The 20001-nt window shown below is 39.9% G+C and overlaps 1 protein-coding gene across 8 annotated transcripts; it reads left to right on the top strand.

Annotated features, from left to right (window-relative positions):
• Positions 1-43: 43 nt before the first annotated feature.
• Positions 44-19667, top strand: NASP (nuclear autoantigenic sperm protein). Of its 8 annotated transcripts, none has more exons than XM_081865497.1 (15): positions 44-2655; positions 4489-4545; positions 4961-5071; positions 7776-7856; positions 8221-8324; positions 9264-10115; positions 11687-11817; positions 14117-14193; positions 14281-14354; positions 15434-15622; positions 15899-16065; positions 16700-16756; positions 16840-16911; positions 18896-19045; positions 19513-19667. In XM_081865497.1, exons 2-15 carry the CDS (start codon positions 4496-4498, stop codon positions 19555-19557), a joined length of 2160 nt encoding a protein of 719 aa, XP_081721623.1. In that variant the 5' UTR covers positions 44-2655; positions 4489-4495; the 3' UTR covers positions 19558-19667. The 8 variants fall into 8 exon arrangements, with proteins under 8 accessions (XP_081721623.1, XP_081721622.1, XP_081721617.1 ...); XM_081865496.1 differs by having other exon boundaries at positions 9168-10115; positions 18917-19045; XM_081865491.1 differs by having other exon boundaries at positions 9168-10115.
• Positions 19668-20001: the final 334 nt, after the last annotated feature.

Below are 20001 nucleotides of genomic sequence, written 5' to 3'. Positions count from 1 at the left end.
TGTTTACGTGAGATTAAGAACACAAGAACCCTGTTGGATCACATCAAAGGCCCACCTGACCCAGCAGGGGTGGTCCTCTGCAACATTTGACCCCTTCGAGTTTCTGAGCACTGGGCTTTGGGAAGGAGGTGTGAGGGCTCTGGATGTGCACAACTTCAGAAACATGTCTATGCAAGCTGTAAGGGAGAATCAAAAATGGTGTGAGACTGAAGAGAAGATGTGCAAAGTTAAACTAGCCAAAAAAAGAAAAGGCTGAGATTACATTTTCCCATGTCACTGGTGCCAACGTGCACCACAACCACTGTCTCCTCCATGGCTAACATCTACGACCTTTGCATTAGGCAGGCAATTTACCTTATCTAATGAATGAAGTTAATTATTCAGCCTATGAAAGTAAAGACCCAGCAGGATGACATTTGGGTAGGTAGAAGCTTTTAGCAGGGAGCTAATAACAAGAGAGGAGCAGCAGCTGCTGATGATAGCAGAACAGTGATGAGGTTCTTAGCTGCATAATCAATGTCAATGTCTACTCATTTAAAAATCTTCTCCATCACTAGTTGTTTTTAAATGAGACTCAGCTTTTAAAAAAAATACTCTTAACTGAAAAAGTATATTGAAGTTCATACCATAGATGACAATACAACAGGTAACATAAAGTTTCAGATTGGTGGGTGGTTCACAGAAGCCTTACAGCCAACAGTCAAGCACACACAAGACTTAATTTATGTAAGAAGATGTGGAAACAAACTACAGACCAAACTTTACTTCAACTGTAATCTTTAGAGAACTTTGCATTAATACTGATTAGGTCAGTATCTTTTGACTGGGAATTATTGCTGCCCAAAAGACATTGCTGTTATTACTAGTGCAGTTTCCCTTATTTTTGCTAGGTGGCCAGATACAAGATAAGGCTCCTGCACCCTTAATAGTTGTGTAGAAGAATTTTCAGCAGGTGTAAGCTTGTGTATGCTAAAATTCCACCCTACACAACTATTAAGGGTGCAGAATCCTGTCCTGTTTTTAACCCAGTTATTAGTAATATACGCTTTCAAGAGGTGTTAACTGTTCTCTAACTAGAGACGACAACTAGTAGTATTAGTAGGATTTTGTTCTATGTTAGCAGTTTGTGTTTACTCTCATAAGGCGACAATTTGTGCACACTTACAGCAGAGTCCTGTGCAGTTAGGTGTGCCTGAGACCACTGAAATAAACATGTTTAGGCATGCTTAACTTTGCATAGGGAGATTGTGGACCTTGGAAGAAAGCCTAATGAACACAATAGGCCATTCTTATAAGGCTAGTACTGAACAAGAAAAAATATTGCAGCATTTGACGTTTTGTCAGTTTCTTGGTCTTAATTAGCTACTGGCATGCACCAGTAAGGTTAATTTCTAATGCTGCAATCCTAAACATACTTGTTAGGGAGACTACATCGCCTGCACATGTTCAGATACAATCTTTTATCAATAGCAACGTTATTGAGAGCTAGTGATGCAGCAGGTAAGTATTGCTCAGCCAGCTTAGCCAATTGTCAAGGAGGATGGGAATTGTAGCCTGGGAACCAAGGCTTGAAAAATAAGAGAACCGCAGATAAATAGGTCCCAAATCCTCACAAAGCTACGAAGCTTATCTTTGGGTCAATCACTTTCTAAGCCCAGTCTGCTGGGCTTGAAATATGACATATCCAGTATGCACACATCTCAGTAGGGAAGACCTGGGTAGGTATTATCCTATGTGCGTTGTTTCCTCCACTCGCAGTGCTTTATTTTTGCCTAGCCTGAGCGAATGGTTTCCATTTCCCTCTAAGCCGAAGACTGCGAGGTGCACTTGGGGACACCACTGCATTGCCAGGCTAACCCTGCCCTCTGCCGGTAGAGACCCCGGCGTCAGAGATGAGGGTCAGGTGAGTCGCGCCACTTCCACCCGCTCCCGGTCACACTCTTTACTTTGATGCACGGAACTCTGCGGGATCGGGAGCTGCCCTGTGTTGTGTTCATTCGTCACACCTGAAGCATGCGTGGTGTGATCCAGGACCTTGGTTTTTAAAGATGCATAAACACAAATGGTCTTATAAAAAACGCTGGAGGAAGGGGGTTGCCCAGCAGACACTAGATGATCCGTGTCAGAGCAGTTAAAGAGGTCAGAGGGTTAAGACAGTTTCTGACTCTTGTCTTTAGCCGCCCGCAGAGCTAATAGGTGGAATGGATGCTATTTATTTCACAGCCTTTCCCAGTATGCTCTTCTACCGTCTACGGACTACAAGCACTCTGACTTGGAACTACATTTTCCGGCATGCTACAAAAGTAGTGGTCTAGGTTTACTCCGAGTCCGCGGACTACGTTTCCCGAAACAGCAAACAGAGGGACAGAGGGAGTGAGGCGACGTTTCCAACATGCTCGAGGGTTTCTCTGACATTCGTCCCGTTGGGTTTTTGGGGAAGGGGGTTGCGGTTATTTTCAACTCGCCTCAGGACGAGTTCCGGCTTCCCGAAAGGCCTCACAGGGAGGCGCGAGGCATGCTGGGAGTCGTAGTTCCTTTGCCTTGAGAGCGTGCCTCGCGCTGCTGGGGCGTGTCCTCAGGGGGCTATAAAAGCATCTGGAGGGGCGGTGGGCTGCGTTTCTCGGCAGATTGTTGTCACTCCGTCGGGGTCTTGAGGTAAGTTGTGGGGCTGCCATCACATTTGGCGCCGCCGCCGCCGCTGGCGGGGTTCGGCTCAGGTTTTGTCTTTTCGGGAACTGGGTAAGGACGAAGGGAACGCCGAGTTGTTTGTTCGAGTAATGGGGGCGGCGGCGGCGGCCACACAGGTAGAATTTGTTCTCCCTCAGCTTCGCTTTCGGCGGCATATTCTGGTCCTCTACCTCGTGGCGTTTTTGTTTCATTCTCTCCCCCCTCTCCATCCTTTCACCTCCTATTACTCCCACCGGCGGTTTGGTGCATGCCGTTTTCTCACGGCGTGGGGGGCGGAGGCGGCGGTTCGCCTTAAAAACCGAGACGCCACGTGACCCGACTCGGAGTTTAGGCCGCCATTTTCAAGGCCCATCAATCCGGCGCGCGCAAAGGAGGGAGGGAGGGATAAGGGGGCGGGGGGGGAGGGGGGAAAAAGAGCCGCGTCACGTGGTAGGCAGCCTCGGCCTGTAGAAAGAGGCCGTTGAGATTCGGCGCCAAAAGATCTGACGAGGGGAGGGGCGGAGGCGGGAAACGAACCCCATTGTCTGCTGAGGTAAACGTCTTTCTCCCAGAGAGAACTTTCTTAGCGTCGTTGGCGGCTCCGGGGGAGGAGTTAAAGCGGCTTTTAACGCTCTGCCTTTTAACTCGTTCGATAAACCGAGCATATTAGTATTCTGGTATATTTTTCGTGCGCTCCAAGGTGGGTGGGGGTGCTTAAGGCTTGTCGGGTCTACTCTGGGTTAATTCATTTGTGGTACCGAAAAGTAGCTGGTTGCAGCGGAACTGCGGGGTGAATTGAAAAATGCCTTTACTGTAGTTTTTGGAAGGAACTCTCCGTCGACGTTTTCTCATCTCACCACAGTTAACGAGTGATCACTTAAAGAAACGGGAGCGTTCCTTGAAGCGCTATTCTGTTACTCTCTTTAGGACTAATTGGCCTTCATTATTATTTTCTGTTGGAGAGATTGTAACTTGTAAGAGTCTAGAAACTCGCATAGTGATAGTTCCCTAGCCAAGAGTCATCTGGATATTGATAAAAGACCTGTACAGCCCTTGTGTGGTATGGTGTAGCCTATACAGTACTATAACAGACTTGATTTGTTTTTACACCTCCCCTTATGGAGCAAGTGTCGTTTAAGGGACTGTGGTCCCTCAGCAATATAGCAGAGGAGGACTTCTAAGTCACTGTAATACTGCTCATTGTTTCCAATATTTATTGAATTTATGCTTTGCTAGACCTGTCAAATGATTTAAAATGCATCCAGCACGCATTTAAAGCACATTGTTTTGCCTGAAGAATTTTGGAAATTGGTTTGTCAAGGATACTGGTACTGATAACTCCAGGAGAGCGGCAACTTTTGTTCCTGGAGTATGCTCTTTACATTGGTAACAAGCCTGTGTGAGGAGTCCATATAAATATACTAGTTAGGAGGGCTGTAATTTCAACTGGCACTTTGTATACCTTCTACTACTGACAGAATGGCATCTGTACAAAAATCCTTTAAAGTTCCTTTAAAATGAAATTGAAACTCTTAAATAATTTTCTATGACTGTAGCATGCCTCTTGAACAGTGCACAGGCTGTTTGTTTGGGAGCTTTTTGACTTAACAGGGAAAGGTTGTGGCATACATGAAGGAGCCAGCTGATAGTTATTTGCTTCAGCAGCCTATGTAGGGCATAATGTACCATTGATGGTCCTTACTCTTAATTTGCTATAATTCTATTTATAAAGCATACATTAGTTACTGTAATGTTACAGTAACATTCCTAAGTATTCTTATACAGTTACATTCCTAAGTATTCTAACTTTAGAATTTTCAGTTTCAGAATGGCAGAAGAATCTGCTGCTCCTTCTACTTCCGCTGACAAAACTGAGAGGTAAGATATAATTAGGTGTAAGAATAGTGCATGTGCGTTTGAAATAGAGTAGTGTAACTATCTTCCTGTAATAGTCAGCTACTACTAGTTAAATTGATTGGAATAGATGAATGAAACAAGAGCAGTTTTTAAACACTGACACTCTTGATTTACTATAGTAAAAAAGGTAAATAATGACCAAGCTTGCTTCTAACAGCTATATGTTGTGGCTAACAACCTGGTTTCTTCCAGTAGCAGCTTAGAGACCAACCAAGTTAGTTTACCTGAAGTGTGCATGTACACGAAAGTTCTTACCAATAACTAATTTAGTTGGTCTCTAAGGTGCTACTGGAATGAATTTTTTTATTTTGTTTCGACTATGGCAGACCAATACGGCAACCTACCTGTAACTATAACCTTGTTTCTATTTTTCTAGTATGGATGTGGATGCAGAAGCCAAGAAATACCTCGGCTTGGGGCAGAAAAATCTGGTAATGGGAGATATTCCAGCTGCTGTTAATGCATTTCAGGAAGCTGCTTCTCTGTTGTAAGTAATGAGATTTATCCCTTCAGTTGAATTTTCATTTGATGAAGGGAATTTAGCCTATCTTAGGGATAACAACCTTTTTTCTTTCTGTTATGGGCTGCATTCTCTTGGGGGTAGTCAGTGGAGAACTGCATGCTAGTGGTGCACAGAGCCAGAAACAAGAATTCTGAATTAATATCTGCAATAAATACTGCTTCATTTTTTTCTTTCCCAAATTAGAATTCTTTATTCTATGTAGATCTACTGAAAAGTAAATCCCACTGGGTTTTACAGGGTTACTCTCAAGTTCAGTGTACCCTTGAGTTACGTACCTCTCTGGATATGTAACCTTCAGGTCACGAACGTGGCAAACCTGGAAGTATTTTTCTGTGTTACGCCGCTTGCACATGCACAGAAATGGCGCCTCTGGTTATGGATTTTTTGGGGTGCGCATGGACCCCCAGTACAAATTAAATCAGTATCCAGAGGGTTCACTGTATGTAGAAGAATTTTTTTTTAACACAGCTCCTGTTTTGGAAAATGAATGAAAGTAACTTTAGCACATTATTTGTTTACTTAGTTATTGAATTTATATTCCTCATGAGGAACCCCAGGGTGGCAAACAGATCCACACTTCAGAAAGCAAAGCAGAAACATTCTAAAACTGTTAGAACATTATAAAAACAATTAGTTTGTTTTAAAAAAATTATTCCATCCAGTGATCTCAAGGTTGCCAGGAAATTCGGCCACCAAATTCCTGCATAACCAGGAATATTTTCAAATTTCTCATGAAAGTTAATAATGGCAATAGGCATAGCTCACTGGAAAGAGAACTAACACAAAAAAAGCCCTGTTGTGGGTCAGTGCGAACCAAGCAGATCTGGTGGTTGCATCACCAAGGCATCACCTGCTTATTGTAGGGACTGAGATGATTGGTACTGGAGTATTTTTTAGATACTGTATTTAGTTTCCAAGCCTCCATGCAGGAGGTCACTAGAGCTTAGGCAACTGACACTAGGTTATCCTGGTCCAGTAACCAGACTTAACTGGGCATAACCACCTAGCAGTGGAAGCCACTCCAGTGAAAAGATGGAATTCAGGAGAACTTCCAAAGTATGTCTCCCCACCCCCAAATAATTTGGACAAAACTTTTTCTCAAGCCATATGGCCTGTGTATGTATGTGTCAGTATTTCTGTTTAATAAAATATTGTCCATTTTAATACTTCCTGATACCATGTGGAAAGGGCAGGGGATATAATCTGCAGGTAGATTAAAAAGGTGTATTTTTAAATAGATTTTAAAACTTGGTTTGGATTTTCTGGAATTTTAAATTTAATAAATTCTCAAATAACCGTGCTGTTAATATTATATCTTAACTAAAGCATGTTTGCTACAGTTATTCTTTAAAATGAAGTAGTTTCTCTACCAGCTACATAGTTAACAGAGGCTTCCTAATTTAAATCAAGAGCCAGTTCGATTTTTTCAAATGATTATTTACAGTCCAACTAGCAAACATAAATGTTTAGTTCCACTGAATGAAAATGATCTATAGTCTGCTCAATAATAAGTTATTGCATTGCATTCTTCATTAAATTATCTTTCCATTGATACATAATGCTATGGTATTACTCCCCAAAAAAGGTGGTTTATGAGCCATCATTGCCAAAACAATATGACACCTGATTGGCTCTCTAAACGCTTTTTCTGATTATTTGGCTATAATGCTTGATAGAGTACAGATAATTGAACAAAACTTGTTCCATTACATTCTTCATTAAATTATCTTTCCATTAATATATAATTTTATTGTATTACTCAAAAAAAGTGGCGTTATGAGCCATCAAACCTTGGAAATACAACAATTTTGGCCACTAGTGTATTACTTCATATATTTGTTGAACACTGGGGCAAATCTGACATCTAAATGCTGCCTTAAAACTAAATGCCCGTTATTTGGTACAACCAGGCTTTTTTCCTATTTGTTGCAGTCTACACCTTTTATAAGATTACATTTTTGTTAACCTATAGAGGGAAAGTCGTTAAAATATTCCATTATGACCAGTAGCCATGACTGTTTGAGATAAAGTACAAAAATACAGGAATGTGAACACTGGACAATTGTGTGTGTCTTCCTTCCAGTGTTGTTGCTTTCTGCTTGACTGCTTTCACCACCATAAAAAACAACTTATTTATATGCCACCTATCTGACTGGGTTTACAAGCTGACTAAATGAAAGAACAAAAAACACAACAAAACCCAACCAACTTGATAGCAATCACAGCACACTGACAAATGTCCTCCTTATTTCTGTTGTAATAAATAATCCTTCATAAAAGTTATTGCATTGCATTCTTCATTAAATTATCTTTCCATTGATATATAATGTTATGGTATTACTCCCCAAAAAAGTGATGTTATGAGCCATCATTTCCTAAATAATGACACCTGATTGGCTCTCTAAAGCATTCATTTTACTGATTATTTGGCTCTAACTTTTGATAAGATATAGATAATTGAACAAACCTTGTTGCATTACATTCTTCATTAAATTATGTTTCCTTTGATACATAATTTTATGGTATTACTAAAAAAAAAAGTGGTTATGAGCCATCAAACCTTGGAAATAAACTTTCCCCCAAAAGTTTCCACAATTTTTGCAGCTTGTGTAAATGGGAAACATGACTTAAATTAATCCACCCTGCTAATCTGGTAATCTCTTTTTAGGGCTAATAAGTATGGTGAAACTGGAAATGAGTGTGCAGAAGCTTACTTTTTTTACGGGAAATCACTTCTGGAATTGGCAAGGTAAGTTAATGTGACCTGCTTTGGGCCACTTGGTGGTTTGAATAGTTAATCTAGATTAGGAAGGCTAATATAATTTTACATGGACTGGAATCCACTTCACCAGTTTCTCCTGCACACAGAACTGAAGTTACCTTTTGTAACCTTTTCTCAGAATAGTGGCAGCCATTCTAGAGCTACATAATCAGGTCAACAAACTTTGGTTGGTCTTCCTTGTCAACCAAATATGTATTTGCTTCCAGGACGCCTGGAGCAGGATCTGTTAACTTGTGTTCTTATGCTACATCAATACAGCCTTGAGTTCAAGCTTTGAATGCTAAAACTGGTGAGGGAAAAGATAACAGCAATGCCTACTTACATCTTCTAGAATGGAAAATGGCGTGCTGGGAAATGCCTTGGAAGGAGTGCAGGTGGAAGAAGAGGAAGAAAAAACAGAAGACTCAATGGTAGAAAGTGCTGATAATATAGATGGTATGTAGTGCTGTCTTAACTCATGATAGAGATGCCAAGCTGTGTGTGTTCCAAGTGGATACTAGACAAGGGTCATTTTGTTATTATCAAGTTGTTTGAATCTTAAACCGCAACTAAAAAGACTCTCTAAAAGTCTTTTTAATGATAAAATTGACCAAAAACTTGTTTAAAAAACTTAAAAACCTGCCTTTTAACAAGGCCAGTGTGTCTACAAACCTATAGATTAAAGCATTGTTTTGAACCATGTGGGCCTCACTTTGTTTCTTAGTAAAGCATTGGTTTCTATGCTTCAAGATCTTAAGGACAGTCAGCTAATTGTTTCTAGAACCATGAACTAATTGGGCAAAGGTTCTGTGAACAAACTGAATAGTAACTCCCAGTATTACTGCTTATTGCAAAACTGTTTAGTGTATAGCACATTGTGGCCTAGATCTTTTGGGCAGTGGCATCTAATAAGGTTTGATGCTGTGAAGATCATGTTGTGACAATAGGCCATGTTCACTTAAGAAAGTGGATAGTTTGTCTAATTTTCAATACTTGCCCTGTCCCTCAGTTCGTAGCATCTTCCTCTGCAATCCAGTGCAATGTCTTGTCTAGACAAAGCTTGGCATCTCTTGCTTGGCTGTTACTATGCTGGCCTACAACTCATTGCTTAAGCGCAACTCCTTGCAAGCCCTGTTATGGAAGGCACTTGTTCTCAGTTTAAGGGTCCAAAAGGATTGTATTGATTCCTGTAACTTTGAAGCAAGACATCAGTGGGATGGAGGGTGGGATGTGAAGATCATGAATGTTTATCACTAAATTCGAAGGTTTGTTTGTGCTTGATCTTCCTTAAACATGTAGAAGAAGCAAGGGAGGAATTAAGAGAGCAGGTATATAATGCCATGGGGGAAAAAGATGAATCCAGAAAAAATCCTGAAGAGTCTCTGGTGCATACAGGAGTGGAGATGCAACCGAAGGATGTTGAAATGGAAGAGGTTGAGGAAGAAGAAGTAGCTAAGGAAGAAAAAGAAAAAGCAGCTCTGAGTGGAGAAGATATCACTGTTGTGGAGAAAAAGGAAGAGCAAGAGAAGGCAGAAAAGCAGGTAGAGGCAACTACGGAAGAACAAAACATCAATGAAGTAACTACTGAGGTAGCATTAGAAGATGGTGCTGCTAGGGAAGAGAAGCCAGTGGATGCAGAAGGGACAGCTGGAGAAGATAAGCCAGTGGTGGTAGAAGAGGCTAGGGAAGATGCTGCTGTACACAGAGTGGTGGTTTCGGAAGATGCTGCTGTGAAAGTTAATCCAGTAATAGAAGAGGCTGCAGAAGCAGCTGGGGGAGAGACTACTTTAGAAAAAGAAGTGGCTGCAGGGGAAGCACCTGGGAAAGAGAAGGTAGTTGAGATAGCAGCTCAAGAGAGGAGAGAAGAGGAGGTAGAAAAGCAGGCAGACGCAATTGTAGAAAAGAATCCAATAGTAGAGGAATTGGTAAAAGCTTCAGGTGAGTTAGAGAGAGAATTCATGACAGCTGTTGAGAAAGTTGAAGGGCAGGCAGAAAAAGAACAACCAGCTAAAGCTACTGCTGAAAAGACAGAGGACATGAAGCCTGCCACAGAACAGGTGGTGGTGAACTTGAAAGAGAAGGAAGAAACATTGGATTCAAGAGAAGGAGAACCTTCAGCTCCAAATGAAACTACTCCTTCAGGGAGCATCAAGCAGTCACATGAAATACAACCAGAAGAAAAAGCTGAAGTTGCTCCTAAGGTAGAAAAGGAAGAAGAAAAGGATGACGAGATGGGAGAGGGCGAAGGTAACAGGGATAGAAGACACTTGTGGGTGGATCTATTTAGAGAGCTAACCCTTAGTAAGACTAATCCATTCAGAATTCTCTGTGCCACAGGGATGAATCCACCCAAGGAGAATTTTGAAGCTGCAAGGAACAGTTGAATTGAAACAAAACTAACAAGTTGAGCAATAAATTATTGGCTTTTTTGGGGACTGGTTTGCATGAGCAGCAAATATAGAAAGCAATGGCTCATAGAGAACACTGAATGGATGTTCACTGCATGTTTTTATGTGAATGCAAGATTAACTCTGAACAATTAAAAACATAGTACTAGAATATATATTGACAACCAGATCCACAAAAATACAGCAACACAAGGGTGCTGGCTTAATGACCTGTATTAAACAACCTAAAACCTATCATGCTTTGAGGCCTATAACTAGAAACAAGTGCAGGTAATAGACATCACAGCTTTCATGTCCTGCTTCTCTTGCTTTAGCATTGCTGTTTAACTACCTTATAATACCTTGAAAATGTTTGTTTACAAGTGAGATTCTAAGTAGTGAAATAGTTGTAAATCTGATAAACCTTCGCATAATACAACTGTTTAACAAATATTTAGTCACTTTGTTTTCCTATTTGAAAAAAAGTGACTAATAATTGCAATAAATAATAGGGATACAGTACAGTGGCAAGTTTGCTCTGGCAACTAGAACCTCGTCCTATGCATTTCTAGTCCAAGAGTAGCTTAAAAGCATGACGCTCTAGATACTGCTGAACTAAAACTCCATAATCCCTAATTATTTTGGCCACGTTGGCTGGAGCTGGTGGGAGTTGTGGTTTAGCAACATCTAGAAGAATACAAGATAGCCATCCCTGTTCTAGTTTGAAGTGCGGTGTTTACAGCAATACTTTTTCCCTTGGCTTCTGTAGTAGTTGTTACATGAAGGCTGTTGAGCATAAGGCAGTTTGAGATTGTGCTTGCTGGGCATCTGGATTACTGAATAGCTGGTAGGAGGTCAAATTTCTTGCTCCATAAGAGGGTATATGTTCCCTGACACTGCAGAATAGGTGTCTGAGCTATCCCATAGTTTATGTAAGTTCCTGTGCCTGACACCCAATAGTACATACCTGTCAGTTTCCCTAAGAAGCCATGCAATGACACTTAACTAGAAATATTAATATTTCTGTTTTGTCTTAACTATGAAATGTGACTACTTCTAAGGAGTGCAATTTTAAAGCTCTTCTCTTTGTCTCCCCCGTTACTATGAAAAAACTTCTATGGGGAAGCTATAAAAGTATTAAAACTTGTTCAAATTCTTTTTAACTGACATGCCAGGGGGTGCCATGCAAGCAGCATAAAGGAGAAAGAATATCCTAACGCTGAATATTTTAATCTATGTAGCTCCCCCTCAAAACTTTGTATAAACACTTGTTGCAGATTGCACAGAAACCTACCAAGCCCAACGCTCATGAACACATAGGTTGGAAGTGTAATAGTGGTGGAAGAATTTCACAGCTGAATAAAACAAATAGTCAAGTAAAATGGATGTATAAACAGTTGGTTGTATATTAATAAGAAACTATTATTGTAGAGATGGAAGGATCAGAAGAGGAAGATAAAGTTGAAGAGGATAAAGAAAATGACTCTGCAGTTGAAGAGGATAAAGAAAATGACTCTGCAGTCGAAGAGGATAAAGAAAATGACTCTACAGTTGAAGAAAAGGTGAAGTATAAAAATGAGCACTCAAGCCTGTTAAAGAGCTGGTTCAATGTTTCTGTCATGGAGAAAGGAACACTGTTTTCATGGAAACTATTTCCGATTACGTATGTTTTCTAGAGCATAGGAAGACTGAAGTAGGCAGTTCCTTCCGAAGGTTCAAGATTATAGTAGGGGTGTGGCTTTGAGTACTCTGGTTCAAAGCAGCATTTTAACATTTTAGTCTGTTAAAACTTTAGCCTGTTTTTCCTTCTAGATGCTTGTTCGTTCTCCATTCTTAAAAAAAAAGCCCTTATCCTTCTCTCTGCTCCCCCCTTCTTTCCTTGTTCCCTCTGCTATCAAAATCTCTTGTCTACTGACACAATGCATTCATACATTGAAACTCATAAACTAGTTTCAGTGAAGCATTGTGGTCTCCGTCTAGTACCGCACCCATGGTTAAACTAATTTCTGTAACCGTTCCCACCTTCTCTAAACCTGTTGAGTGTCTTTTATTACAGTTGTTTAAAAGCCCAAAAGCAGGCCTCCAAAACCTACAGGAAATTGGGAAGAGGTTGCATCTCCTCTGCCTCATATCACAGCAATAGTGATTTGCTACAGAAAGGGAAAGGGCTGTGCCTGATAATGTGCATGGTATCTGCTTAATTATCAGAAGCTTGCTATTGTTTTAAAAAACTGCTATTGAAGCAGCTTTTTTGCAACAGTACACCACCTTCTGAAGTAATTCTCTGCAGTCAGCCAATTTTTAACTCAACTGAAAGTATGTCCTCTTGTGACATCATCTTTTTTGCCTTAACATTAAAGAACTGGGCACTGCATTTTTTCCTGCTATTCAAACTATGAAGGCAGTGAGGTCAAACATGAGGAAGCTACCCAGCTGATAAGCCTCAGCAAAGACCTGGGCAAGAACTGAAATGACATGCAAAGTGCTTTTGGAGCAAGAATTATAATTGCCACTAATTATAATTCTATATTATAATTACAATGTAGAATGAATATGAGTAGCGTTACTCTGAATCACATTTACTGACAAGGAATATGTAGTGTTCAATGCAAAATTGATTGCACTTTCCAAACATTGGTTTTAATTCTGCTTGTGAAGGATTTGCTGGCTGAACAGCCAATTCATAAGAGGAGTGAGATACAATGGTGCCTCGCAAGACGAAAAGAATCCGTTCCGCGAGTCTCTTCGTCTAGCGGTTTTTTCGTCTTGCGAAGCAAGCCCATTGACGGATTAGCGCTATTAGCGGCTTTTAGCAGCTTATCGGCTTAGCGGATAAGCAGATAAGCGGCTTAGAAAAGGGGGGGGGAGGGAAAAAAACCTGCAGGAACTCGCAAGACATTTTCGTCTTGCGAAGCAAGCCCATAGGAAATTCGTTTTGTGAAGCACCTCCAAAACGGAAAACCCTTTCGTCTAGCGGGTTTTCCGTCTTGCGAGGCATTCGTCTTGCGGGGCACCACTGTACAATGTGAAGGACAAGCAGTTCAAAACTAATACAGGAGGAAAATAGATAATCCTCTAAAGCTGTTTGTAAATCCTTTTTGTCAAGCAGTTAATCACAGTCCACAAATCTTGACTTGAATCATTAGCTAGCCATTGGTCTTTCTGCAGAACCTGTGCTTCCAAGTCTTCTCTTTGTCTACCAGAAGGTGAGCTTTCATTACACTAGGTTCTGGAACTGGCAGAAGCATTGCGGTGAAGACTATGGTACTAGGCAGGGTCTGGAAGACCAGGGTTCAAATCCCCACTTAGCCATGAAGCTCACTGACTGGCTTTAGACCTTACTGTCTCTTAGTCTTACCTCAGAGCTGTGAGGATAAAATGGGGAGAGAGAGAACCATGCACACTGTATTGAGCAACTTAAAGGAAAGGGACATTAATAGAGCTTCCTCTGCTGTGTTCAAGACTCCCTGCAATAGAACTGGCACCTTTGTAAGGAAGAAGTGCTGATTTCCCTAATATAAAGTGCTAAATTTTGCTAACAAACGCTTCAGCATAGGAGTTTGTGGAAGGGGTATGATGTTCCGTTTCTAAAGTTTATATATTTGTTTCCTATGGTGACTGGTTTCTTCAGTTGCCTGCTTTAAGGCAGGAGTTCCTGAGTTGGTCCATCAACCACCAGTGGTCCACAAGCTTCATTCAGGTGGTCTGTGTTATGTCTGTAAAAATACAATTGGAATCATGGAGCATCTAGCACAGGGCACTACAGTTGCTACAACAAGCAGAAAAATCAAGTGGTCTGCCAAGATCCTTAGCAATTGCCTTTCTATCCATTTCTTTGACTTTCAAATAACTTTGCTTTAGGAGAGTGAAGAAGACGATGTTGGGAACTTAGAACTGGCTTGGGATATGCTGGAGTTAGCAAAAGTAATATACAAAAGGTATGTCTGGTAGTTCTGACAAATAATGCCTTTTTATACAACTAAAGGTGTTATGACAATCTTGCTGACTCTGCCTTCTTGATTTAGACAGGACACGAAAGAAGCTCAGCTCCTTGTTGCTCAGGCTCACCTAAAACTAGGAGAAGTTAGCATCGAATCTGGTAACTACCTTAAAGTTGCTTAGGCATGCAGTGGATTAATTTCTGATACTATTATTCATATTTCCACTGCATATGATATTTTAGTTTTTTGCATGTCCATTACATATTATATAAACTGTCAGTAATATATTTTATATTCACTTTACAGTATTCATATTTTCAAAGCTGCTCAGACTTTTATCAACTAGCTCAGAGTTTATCAACTAAGCCTTTTATTTTGGACACCTCATACTGTGCTTCGTTATAATACAGTTACCTATACTATTGGGAAGTACGCTGGTAGATTGGTTACTTTTATTCTACTGTGGCCTAGTTCAGATGCATGATTCCCTGCTTATTAAAGCATAGCTTAGAAGCCTTGAAGAACGAATAGAGGCCCCTCGCCTTGGTCCTTTCTCAGTGTTTGCACCCTGGTTAAATGGTAATTAAATTTCAGTTAGCTATTCTGCCTAATAATAATAATTACACTAATTTTATTTATACCCTGTTCATCTGGCTGGGTTTCCCCAGCCACTCTGAGCGGCTTACAACATCAATCTGAAAACATCAATCCTTAGAAACTTCCCTAAGCAGGGCTACCTTCAGATGTCTTCTAAAAGATAGTTGTTTATTTCCTTGACATCTGAAGGGAAGGCATTCCACAGGGACGGCATCATTACCAAGAAGGCCCTCTGCCTGGTTCCTAAATGCAACTTTGTCTATCTACTAACCAGGAACTTAAACTATAGTTCCCTGTTTTGAATATAATGGCTAATTGGAGTTTAACCAAACCAGGATGTAGCTGATGAATAAGGGGAAAGGTATGGGAAGGAAGCTTGCAGTCTCCTCATTTGTTCTCAGCTGTTGAACTATGTTGAGCAAGCCAGATATGCTTTCTAGCCACTGTTTCCACCAGTCTCTGCAGACTATATTAAATGTAAAATGTCCTATATTATTCAAAAATTGATACTGGAATCACGACAGGTTATAAAACTATTGATTGAAAACCTTTTTTCTACACTATGATTGAATTCTGCTTTGTACAAATTTCTACCTTCATATGAAAGTCCTGTGCTTTACTTTCTGTTTTTATTGTGCAGAAAACTACTCTCAAGCTATAGAAGAGTTCCGTTCTTGCCTGGCTCTTCAGCAGAAGTACTTAGAGGCCCATGACCGCTTGCTTGCAGAGACTCATTATCATCTGGGGTTGGCCTTTCACTATGATAATCAGTATGATGAAGCAGTGTTGCAGTATAGTAAATCGATGGAAGTCATTGATAAAAGAATGGGTAAGTGAAGTGCAGTTCTTCATCCAGTTTTAGTTAAACATCACCGTTACTGTGTCCTCCAAACTCCAAATGTACAGTGTTGGGAAAGCTACAGAGCTAGTTTCTTCATGAAGAGGTGTTCAGAGAGCTAATGTGTCAGCTAGCAAACACTGCAAGAAATTTGGCAGCTGTTGCTGATTCTTGAGAATCTGTTTTAACATACACTGGGACAAAGCCCAAAACTGATGGGTAAATGGCTCTAAAAGTACTAATATCACCTAAATATCACCTTTTTAGTGATGTTGACTGAGCGACTAAAAACAAAAGGGGAGGGATCAGCTGAGGATGAGAAGGAAATTGTAGAACTCGAGGGACTGCTTCCTGAAATTAAAGAGAAGATAGAAGATTCAAAGGAGTCTCAAAAGAGCGCAAGAATAGCCGAACTGGCTCTGAAAGCAACTTTGGTGAGTCCTAGGCTTACTACTACCGTTTTTTGTGAACTTGTGCTAGAGAGGAGCAGATAGCAAAATAAATTAAGCTGAGATACACAGCTGTAAATGGGAAGAAAGGATGCCATTGATGCTTAGTTTTATAGTGGAAAATGCTACATTTTTACTTTTGGGGGGGGGGTAGGAGATGACTTTTGAAGCACTGAGTTGAATAATTAATGATAAGATGACATGTAAAATTTGTTTCGGAGGATCCTCCAAACTCTTGAGCTGATTTGAAGGAAGTTAGCTAGAGGTGACAGTAGATGAAGCACTGTTATAGGAATGAAAGTTGTTGCATCAGTGGAAATGCAGGCTTGAATATGTCCCTTATTCTTAAAGCAAGACTGCAGATAGCAACTGCAAAATAGCTTGGGGGTTCACACACTACAGATGAGACACCTGTTTACTTCTCTTGTGGTCTTAAAAAAACATTGGGAGCTTGAAAAATTAACTGCAGACCAGCTTCCTCATTATTGCTTCTCATTACACCTTAAATTTTATAAATTGTTCTTCAAAACCGATGTGCTCTTCATTGTACATGTTTATAGTTTAGTCCCAGTAGGCTTTTAATAGTGACTTTTAGACTGATAGATCTCTTTGTTTCCAGGTTGGTGGATCATCTTCTAGTTTTCCACAGGCAACTGAAAGCAATCCAGCTTCAGCTGTAAGTGATACTAATCCCTAAAGCAAGCAGTTTAATTCTGCTGTTCTATAGTATTTCATATTTTGCCTTCTGTTTTGTAACAGATCCCAGCTGGGCAAAAAACGGATGGAGCTCCTCAGTGTATTACAGACATCTCCCATCTTGTCAGAAAAAAGGTTTGTGTCCTATACAACTAACAAAAATAGGTAACCACTGGCTTGCAGTACTTGAACCAGGTGTAGGCAAACTTGGCCCTCCAGATGTTTTGGGACTACAGCTCCCACCATCCCTAGCTAACAGGAACAGTGGTCAGGGATGATGGGAGTTGTAGTCCCAAAACATCTGGTGGGCTGAGTTTGCCTATGTCTGACTTAAGCCATCACTTAAAAGCTTCGATCATTCTGCTTCTACAAATTTTAGAAATCCTGCATAATATCTTCTCCACTGGGAGCCAATCTAGCGCACTTGGTAGCTTTTGATGGTTTTGTGCTGTGCTGTGCTCATCTGACTCACCCTGGTTTAATTTCAAAGCTTAATTGTGTGGGTCCTGCAGGCACTTGAGAATTTAGATGTGTTGGGGACCTGCAAAATTGTCCAGGGTAGAGATTCAGAGTTTACAGGTAGCACGAAATACATATAAACTGAATGTCACAGCCAGGCTGAGCTGGGTTCCCATATTTCAAGTGGAAAGGAGAATTGGTTAAAATAGCAAAGACAGTCTAAAACAAGCAAACTATTTGTATCTTAAGATACCCCCTTTTTTTGATGAAAAAATTCTTTATTGAAATTCATTAATGTCATTACAAATTTAACTTCACACATACACATACATACAATATATACATATTCTTAAATTTGTTTAACTTAGAATGTTAATTTAACCTAATTCCACTTAGGTATCAGCTAAGCTAAAATCATACAATGGTACATAAAATAAAGTAAAACAACAACAAATTAAAGTAAAATAAATATAGATTTCCCAATATAGTTGACATTTGTGATATTGAATGTACTTATAATTATTACCTTACAATTAATTCAATATTTTTTAATACTTTCTTACAACCTAGCATACCAATTTTCCTTTATTTCTTAATATTTTATGTACACAAGGGTCATTCAAATACTACCATAGATAATATGTCACTGTAATATTTTTGTAAGTATCTCTTAAACATTTCCCATTTTTGAGAAAATCATTGTTTGGTGTTACCTCTTAATCTATTTGTTAATTGAGCCATCTCCACATAGTCTGTGTATCATCAACTTTTTGAGACATTCAGACTGGACAAATAAAATGAATTTGCCAATGAGCCCTCTAAATTTGAAATAGTGCTGTTAAATAATGACACCAAGATTATCACAAGGATGTACTGACTCCTCCTTGACTGGGAAGTCGAGAAGGTGAAGGTGGTCATGATTAGATGGGCGCAGGATATCGGATGTCCCATTATGATGAGAGAATGGGAATCATTCTGGAAAATTAACATGAACTTTACTGCATGTCACACCATCAAAGAAAATATGATGAAAATGCAGTTTTGGTGGTACCTTACACCATCAAAAATCTCAAATGTATAAAAATAGTTTGAATAAGTGTTGGAAGTGTGGAGAAAAAATGGGAGATTTTTATCATACGTGGTGGACATGCAGAAAAGTCCAAAAATTTTGGAATATTTATGATATGAAAAAACATTCAAATTAACATTTTTAAAGAAACCAGAAGCCTTTCTGTTAGGAATCTTGGGTAGAGACATTCCGAAAAATATAAGAGAAATCTTTTTATATGCAACAGTGGCTGCCCATCTATTGATAGCATCAATGGAAAGGAGAAAAGATACAATGTTAACAGAATGGCAAAAATAAAGATACCCTCTTAACAAAATCTCTCCATATATTTGATCTCTTCTACAGTCTGCCTTCTGATTTTGAGAGCTGCCTTCTGATTTTGAGACTGTTAGGTAACCCAGAACTAGATTGCTTTCAGTATTGGAGGACAACTTTCCAATAGCTGAAGCAGCAATATGCACCTTGTAACCTTTGCTGTAGCCCAGAACAGTTTTAAAGCCCAGTTCAGTTGGCAGCTTATTAATAGTAAATGCATAATAGCACTAGAAATTCTTTATTAATACTTTACATTTGAAATTGTGCTTGGTGAAGACTAAACAATTTTGTCTTCAGAGGAAACCCGAGGAAGAAACTCAACAGGGAGATAATGAAGCTAAGAAATCTAAACCAGAACCGGCTGTCAATGGTGGTGGTGATGCTACCCCCAGTGGAAATGTGGTTGCAGAGAAAAAGGAAGAGGAGGTGGGCTGTCGAGTCAGGAGTCTTCTGTATATTTTCCGTTTCCCAGGCTCATCTTTCCTGCCTGCCTTTAATTGCTTGTTGGTCTTCTCTCCCAGACCACTTAAAGTTGGAAATTTGCTTGTGTCAAAATGCATGTTGGAATCTGTCTAAACTAAACCCGCTAGACTAGTTCTGTATACTTGCAGAATGCAGTATGTATCTCTTGGATGCTTTGAAATAGCAACTTTGCTTAAAGTACTATTTATGTAGGAGTCCTAATTCTTTACATTATCAGAAGTAGAGAAAGAGATTTAAGACAGATTATCTAAGCGTAATTTGGTTAATGGCTTTGGTCAAGAGGCAGCAGCAGCCATGCTACATTTAAGTAATCAATTGTACATAAGTGTGTTGAATGCTTTCAAGAGCTGTATTTAACTGGTCAGATAAAACAAATGCATATCCTAAATTACTTTTTTTTTTTTTTACAGGCAGAGGAAAGGCCACAAGTTGAAACAGTTCAAAGTGCTGTATGATATAGTTTTAATATTGGACACTCCCTCCCAAGGCCAGTGGGTTTTGTATATAATGTATTTTTTCACTTTTGGCAACTTTTGTATTCAATAAAGATTACTCAAACATTTAACACTGCCTTTTGATAAAATTCAGCCGTATTCATGCATAAATACCTATTGTCTCCACCAGCAGACCTAAAGATGGTTGCATCTGCCTCCTAGCCAGTTCTACAACAGCAGTGCCAGTCTGGCTTTCATTTGATGTACTGACTTGTAAATGTCTGGTTTGTAAGGGTTTAGGAAGCAAAGTAGCATTTTTTTGTGGTTAGAAAATTGTGGCCTAGATACTGAGCAGATATGGGGCCTAAATGTTGGTGGCATTTCTTCCTGGATTTAGTTTGAAACTGCAAGTCTGAGGAAGCACTAAACCATGGGTAAGCAAACTAAGGCCCGGGGGCTGGATCC

The sequence above is a fragment of the Podarcis erhardii genome, assembly GCF_964252035.2.
Source record: "Podarcis erhardii genome assembly, chromosome: 6".
In the NCBI taxonomy this organism is placed as follows: Eukaryota; Metazoa; Chordata; class Lepidosauria; order Squamata; family Lacertidae; genus Podarcis; species Podarcis erhardii.
This window is presented reverse-complemented; position numbering and strand designations above follow the sequence as displayed.

Bases quoted from the DNA above. Each gene is read 5' to 3' on its own strand.
- NASP (XM_081865491.1), top strand. From the start codon at position 4,496: ATGGCAGAAGAATCTGCTGCTCCTTCTACTTCCGCTGACAAAACTGAG. The intron at 5,072-7,775 runs GTAAGTAATGAG...ATCTCTTTTTAG, and splicing joins CAGGAAGCTGCTTCTCTGTT to GGCTAATAAGTATGGTGAAA. The intron at 19,046-19,512 runs GTGGGCTGTCGA...TTTTTTTTACAG, and splicing joins CAGAGAAAAAGGAAGAGGAG to GCAGAGGAAAGGCCACAAGT.